At 54.2% G+C, this 6,087-nt stretch overlaps 1 protein-coding gene across 1 annotated transcript in view; it reads right to left on the reverse strand.

Moving 5' to 3' along the window:
- TTBK1 (tau tubulin kinase 1) overlaps positions 1-6,087 on the reverse strand; it is a 44,134-nt gene that overhangs the window by 16,184 nt on the left and 21,863 nt on the right. The window contains exons 13-14 of the mRNA XM_011960440.1: positions 4,139-4,205; positions 531-809 (exon numbers count right to left, since the gene is read on the reverse strand). Coding sequence (XP_011815830.1) covers positions 531-809; positions 4,139-4,205 — 346 coding nt within the window. The remainder of the gene's footprint in view (positions 1-530; positions 810-4,138; positions 4,206-6,087) is intronic.

Genomic DNA, 6,087 nt, shown 5'->3' on the forward strand with positions numbered 1-6,087 from the left:
CACACACACACACACACACACACACACACACACACACACCACGCAAGGAGGGTCTTGGTCTCCTGCCAGCCCCTCGGGGTGGATCAGACCCAGCCATGCCAAGAGATCACAAATTAAACAGAACAAAGCCTATGCCAGAGTGCCTCTGGCCCTGCAGGCCTCATCTCCCTGATACCTTACTTTCCACTGGACTCTGGACCCACCAGTGGCTCCAGCTGAGCGCGCCTGCCCTGTCCTGGAAACTGTACCACCAGCCCCACCCCTCCCTGCACCATTTGGCTGGCACCTACAAAGGGAGCTGATGGGGGGCGTGGGACAAAGACTCTGCTTGGGGTGGGAGTATTACAGTACCTTGGGCCAACGTTCTAGGGGGGCTGTATTGCATGATGGGGTGGGATGGGGTGTGAGTGTGTGATTATTGCGTCCTGGGAAGGAACCATGGTCTCTGCCTGCTCCCCACCCCCCCCCACCTGCCCCCTCCAGGAGGGGGGGGGCCCAGCCTAGGTCTTGTGGGTGAACCGGGCCCACACCTGCTGCAGCTGGGACCGCGAGATGCGGAGCACCGAGGGCATGAGTCTGTGGTTGCCAGCAGCGAGGGGCGCGTGGCGCCGGTGGGGCGCCCGCACAGGGCTGCTCTCGGCCGAGCGGCTGCGCTGAATGAGGGAACCGGAGGAGCCCGAGGAGCCGCCGCCGCCGGGGTGAGGGTAATGCTCCGTCTCCAGCGTGGAGGAGGAGAACACGGAGGACGCCAGTCGTCGCAGGGGGCTGTACCGCGGGAGGGAGTGCCCCGAGAGTCTGTCCTCCTCCAACTGAAAGAGACCAAGAGAGTGGAGGGAAAAGAGGTGTCAGGCACAGACTCGACAGCTCCGTCTCCGGGGCCACCCACCGCTCACAGCCCCTGCGGCACCGGCGTCCCGGGCAAGTGGGCGGGGTCAGGCAGGGTGGAGGAGGGTGCAAACCACCTGCCCCAAGGTCAGAATCTAGGCTCTGGCCTCCAACGCCATTCCCCCTCCTCCTCCTCTCTGGAACTTATCACACTATGGTCTCTGCAAGGAGACCATGGTCACTCACCTCTTCCGAGAAGCCTTCCCGGCTTAGTACTACCTAGCTCAGGGTTGTTCTGGACTGGGGAACTCTTTCTCTTGGGAAGGTGGCTCTGTGCTCTGAGAGAGTTCCTTCCCATGTGTTGACAGCTGTGTGCTGCCTGTCTCCCCAGCTAGATTCCATGCTACTCATTAGATCTCAGAAACGTTCCCTGTACTCCCTCCGCCTTGGTACCCCCGTCCCATCACAGGGAAGTGTTGGGATCTGGGTGACAATGCGGCATAAGGTGGGACTCTAGAGCCCAATTACTCTGTTTGAATCCCAACTCCAACACTTAAAATCTGAGCAAGTTACTGCACCTCTCTGAGCCTCAGCTTCCTCCTCTGTAAAATGGGGGGTCATAATGGTGCTCACCTCAAAGGGTGGTCGTGAGGATTCAATGTTATAAGATGCAGCACTTGGAACAGCACCCGCCATAGAGTAAATGCTGCACTCTTCACGGAGCCATTTTAGTATCTAATTTTAAATCACTCTTCCAAATGAGGGAAGGGATGGACTCGTAGGAGGAGGGGCAAACTGAAGTATTTTCTTGAAAGTGGCTTTTCCCCTGCCCCCTCAAAGGCTGAGCCACCAGGCAGCCTGTGTACGAGGCTGGGCAGAGCTGCTGCCTCATCTCCTTCAGGAAGAATCCTGCCCTGTGTCCCCATGCCCTCCGAGTGAAGTGGATGTGTCCCAGATATGTGGGGGTAGAAATGGCGCCCAGGGTGCTACCAGACCTCTCCCAGCCTGACCCTCTCTCTTCCTGAGACTGAGGCCAGTTGAAATAGCTTTTACAGCGGCAACAAGGACTGACTGGGCCAGCTCCTCCAGGAAGGAGGGGGTCTGGGACACTCAGCTCCAGCATCCCTTGCTGCTGTCAAGTGGGGGCACAAGGGACTTGGCATGGAGCCTCTAGCAGAGTGGGGAAGAGGGAGAACATTCTAATAGGGCTGGCTTTGCTCCCACCTTGCTTTCCCTTTCATCTTCTTTTTGGCCAAACCTAGGATCCTTCTGAGCTAGTCCCATCTGCACTAAAGTTTAGGGGTCTAAGGCCCACCCAGAGAGACCAAGGAACAGAGGCACCACTGTTGCCCAAAACCCCCTCTCACAGCACATGTGGGTGGCTTAACATTCCAGCCAGAGTTTGCTAAGCTGCCAGGCAGATTTTCATAGGATGGCATTGAATCCCAGAGTGCTCTTGCCCTTCAGACTGGGCACCACTTGTGGCCACCTGCTTGTCTTCACACCAGTTGAAATACCACCTGTGTGAGACCACTCCAGCTCCCTCCCCTGCAAGCTCCCAGCTTCTAGCAGATAAGAGTGCTCTGTTACCTCCCTGATGGACCTGGATTGTAAACATCTTTCTAGACCTTTGCATCTCCACCCTACCGCTTATGACCTTGAGCTCCAAAAGGGCAGGATTGGGCAGCTTTATTCATCTTTGTCCCCCAGACCCTAGCACACTGTCCAGCACGTGGCAGGGAAATGCTTTGGTGCCTGCCGGGCAGTGTCTGTGTACTCAGGGCTTGCTGACCTGCTGTGCTACCAGCCAGAGACAAAAGATAAAGGCAGGCAAACAGCCCTTCCCCAAATTACACACTTGCTAGCCTGCTTCACCCTTGCCCTAGCTTTTCCCGCCACTCCTAATTTGCACCTTAAATTTCCTTGAGAAGAAAGCCAGGTGTGTGGAAACACACACACACACACACACACACACCATCACCAAAGAACAATAGATACTTTTAAATAGCCCCAATTGTGCCTGCTTTCACAGTTTCCCTCCCCTTTCCCCACATGTGCAGGTGACAGAGTTGTAGGTGCTCATAGTTTAAATGATTGGTGTTATGAGGAAGTTCACACGTCAGGCACTGAGAAAATTGAGCTAGGTCTAGAGAGGGCTCCTCCAAAAAGGTGGCAGGGAAGAGGGAATTCATCAGAGATTTCTTGCCTGCCCTAAGCCGCATAATCTCCGCCTGTGGGTGGAGAGTCCCAAAAACTGTGATTCTAGGATGCAGCCAGATTTGGGAGGCCCTGCCATAGGCCCAGGCTGGGTTCACCACTTCCTTCAGGCCAGCCCAAAGACAGAAGAAAAAAATAGGCCGGTCCATTTCTCCCTGCTCCTCTGCCCTTTATAAAGGAAGACCTCTGCTTCACTACGCTGTCCTGAAGTACTTGGCAAAACATGTTATACCCCATATGTTCATCCAGAGACACACACAGAGGCTGCCCTGCACACTGACATGCCCACAGGCACACCTGCTGACGTGGCCCAGACAGTGGGTATGCACACAACACACACACACACACACACACACACACACTCCAGGCTCTCTCTGATCCTACACAAACCATCTGCTCTCTCTGGCCTGTATGTTTTCTGTTAAACTCACAGACCTCAGGCCAGGCGCAATGGCTCATGCCGGTAATCCCAGCACTTTGGGAGGCCGAGGCCGGTGGATCACCTGAGGTCAGGAGTTCGAGACCAGCCTCAACATGGAGAAACTCCATCTCTACTAAAAATACAAAATTAGCCGGGCATGGTGGTGGTGCATGCCTGTAATCCCAGCTACTCGGGAGGCTGAGGCAGGAGAATTGCTTGAACTTGGGAGGCGGAGGTTGTGGTGAGCCGAGATCACGCCATTGCGCTCCAGCTTGGGCAACAAGAGCAAAACTCCGTCTCAAAAAAAAAAAAAAACTTCACAGACCTCAGACGGAATGGCTCAGAGCTCAGATCTCGGAACGAGCTGCCTGGGTTCAAGTTCCGGTGCTAACACTTACCAGCTGGTGCTCACCAGCTGGGCTAAAAACTTTGCTTCTATGAGTCTTAGTTTTCTTACTTTTAAAATCAAGATTCCCTATTCATAGTGTTGTTGTGAGGAATATACATATAAACATGAAAGTGCTTAGGACAGTGCTAACTATTGTTATTATTAGAATTATTACTCCAATTGTTATCATCAATAGAAATGCTTTGACATTCTAGGCATCTGTGGTTCTGTACACACTTGCAGACCTGCTACATATTCTACACAAATGCAGTAACGTGTGCACCCACCTGCAGGCACATACGTATGGACACATCCATCCACCTCGTCCACATCGAATGCACGGCTCGAGCTCCACTGACACAAACGCACATGCGCAGGGGCAGAATGCTAACCAACCTCGATTCTGTACACTGTGGGGAACTCGAGACCCACAAACACCTCACGCCCAAAGACACACACAGCTCATCTCTTGCTGACACAGGTAGTGCCTGTCCCTGTCACAAGCAGGACCCAAGCCCAAGACTGACTGATTATAGAATCGGCCTGTGCTTCCCCATCCCACCAAATCTCTCTCTCCCCACCCTCTTGGCCAGAATTCCCCAAAGTGAGGATGAGTCCCAGGACACAGGTAGGAATCTGCAGGTAAGAAAAACTTTAGAGATGAACCTCAGAAGAACCTCAGCTCCCTCATCTGGAGACACAGAAAGAGACACTGACTGGCCCTCAGTCACTGGGAAGGGAACGGCAGAGCCAGGTCCAGACCTCGGTCTCCTGACTTTAATTCTGGGCTCTCTCTCTTGACACTGTCTGTCACCCTTCCTACACTCTGCACTTTCTGTGGGTACAACCTATTGTGCAAGTCGCCTCTGATGCCTGTGGTACATGGCACACAGTAAATGCTCAGTGAGTGTGGACGAATGAATGGGAGTGGAGCAAGGACCCCAAACACATTTTGCTCCCTCTTCTGCTGACTGGTGCTGGGTGTGGTGGGATCAATGGCTAGTTACAACACAGTGGTGCCAGCCCATGTGACTGCCAGGCCTGCCAGGGCTGTGCCTCCAACTCAGGCCAGCTAGGGCCTCTCTGGGTGAGGACTCACGGGCCCCACTTTTTGAGCCCCCAGTTTCCAGTGTCCAGGCAAGGCCAGGATGCATATTCCCCAGGACCACAGCTCAGAGGTCCTCTCTTCTAGAAGGGACTTCTAGATAGGATGGGGTCTGAATGCAATCCTGCCCACAGCTGCTTTTCCCAGGGCACCCACGTGGTCCCAAGCAAGGCCTCCCGATCTGAGCAAGTGGTAGAACTGGCCCCTGGCCCAACACCTGGGCACCTCCCAGAGCCTCCTAGAGTGTACGCCCCCAACGTGGGACCACTATGTGGAACGCGGCGCAAACCCTGAGCCCCTTCCGGCATCCCCTCCATGACTCTCTCCAGCCCCTCTGCAGGTTCATGGACCCCATTTGGCACACAGTGCTAGAGTTTTCCTCCATTTCCCAGGTCAGAGATCAGCCTCTGTCCCACACAGCGAAGCCTGGCCAGGCCAGTGGCTCTCTGCCTATTCTGACACCCTGTCCTGGTCAGAAGAAGAAAACCCAAATAGCATGAGACATTTTGCAATTTGGCCATCATCTGGCCCCTCCCTGCCCTTCCAGCCTTGTTCCTCAGTCCTCCCACACAAGGAGGTGCCATTGCAGCCAGACTGGGCCCTTCCAGGGCACCCAACACACCTGTCCCTGTGCTCAACTATAGTCTCTCTTGCCTTGGCTCCACTTCTCCCCATGGCCATCCACCTGGCTCTCAGAGCTCACCTCCTCCATGAAACCTGCCCTGATCATGGAAACCCCTTCCACTCCTCCCCGCTGCCCTCCAGACATCTCCTGCCCTGATTTCGGGGACCTTCTCCCCCATGCTCCTCCCATGCTCCAACCTCTCCCTCTCACTCATCATGCAGAGCTCCTTCTCCTCTCATTCCCCCTAGATGTGAGCACCTCTCAGCTTCCACCCTCACTTTTGGGTTCCACACCCTGTACAGTCCTCTTGGGTAATATCACCCATTCCCATGGTTTCCCAAACCCCGAAATCTGTATTTCCAGCTGCAATCCCTCTCCTGAGCCTCAGGTACCTACACATGGACATCCCTTAGATTCCATGAGGTCATTGTATTTTTTATTTTATTTTATTTTACTGTTTTTCTTTGTTTTTTGTTTTTTGTTTGTGAGACGGAGTCTCGCTCTGT

The sequence above is a fragment of the Colobus angolensis genome, unplaced genomic scaffold (genome assembly GCF_000951035.1).
Source record: "Colobus angolensis palliatus isolate OR3802 unplaced genomic scaffold, Cang.pa_1.0 Scaffold51, whole genome shotgun sequence".
Lineage (NCBI taxonomy): Eukaryota > Metazoa > Chordata > Mammalia > Primates > Cercopithecidae > Colobus > Colobus angolensis.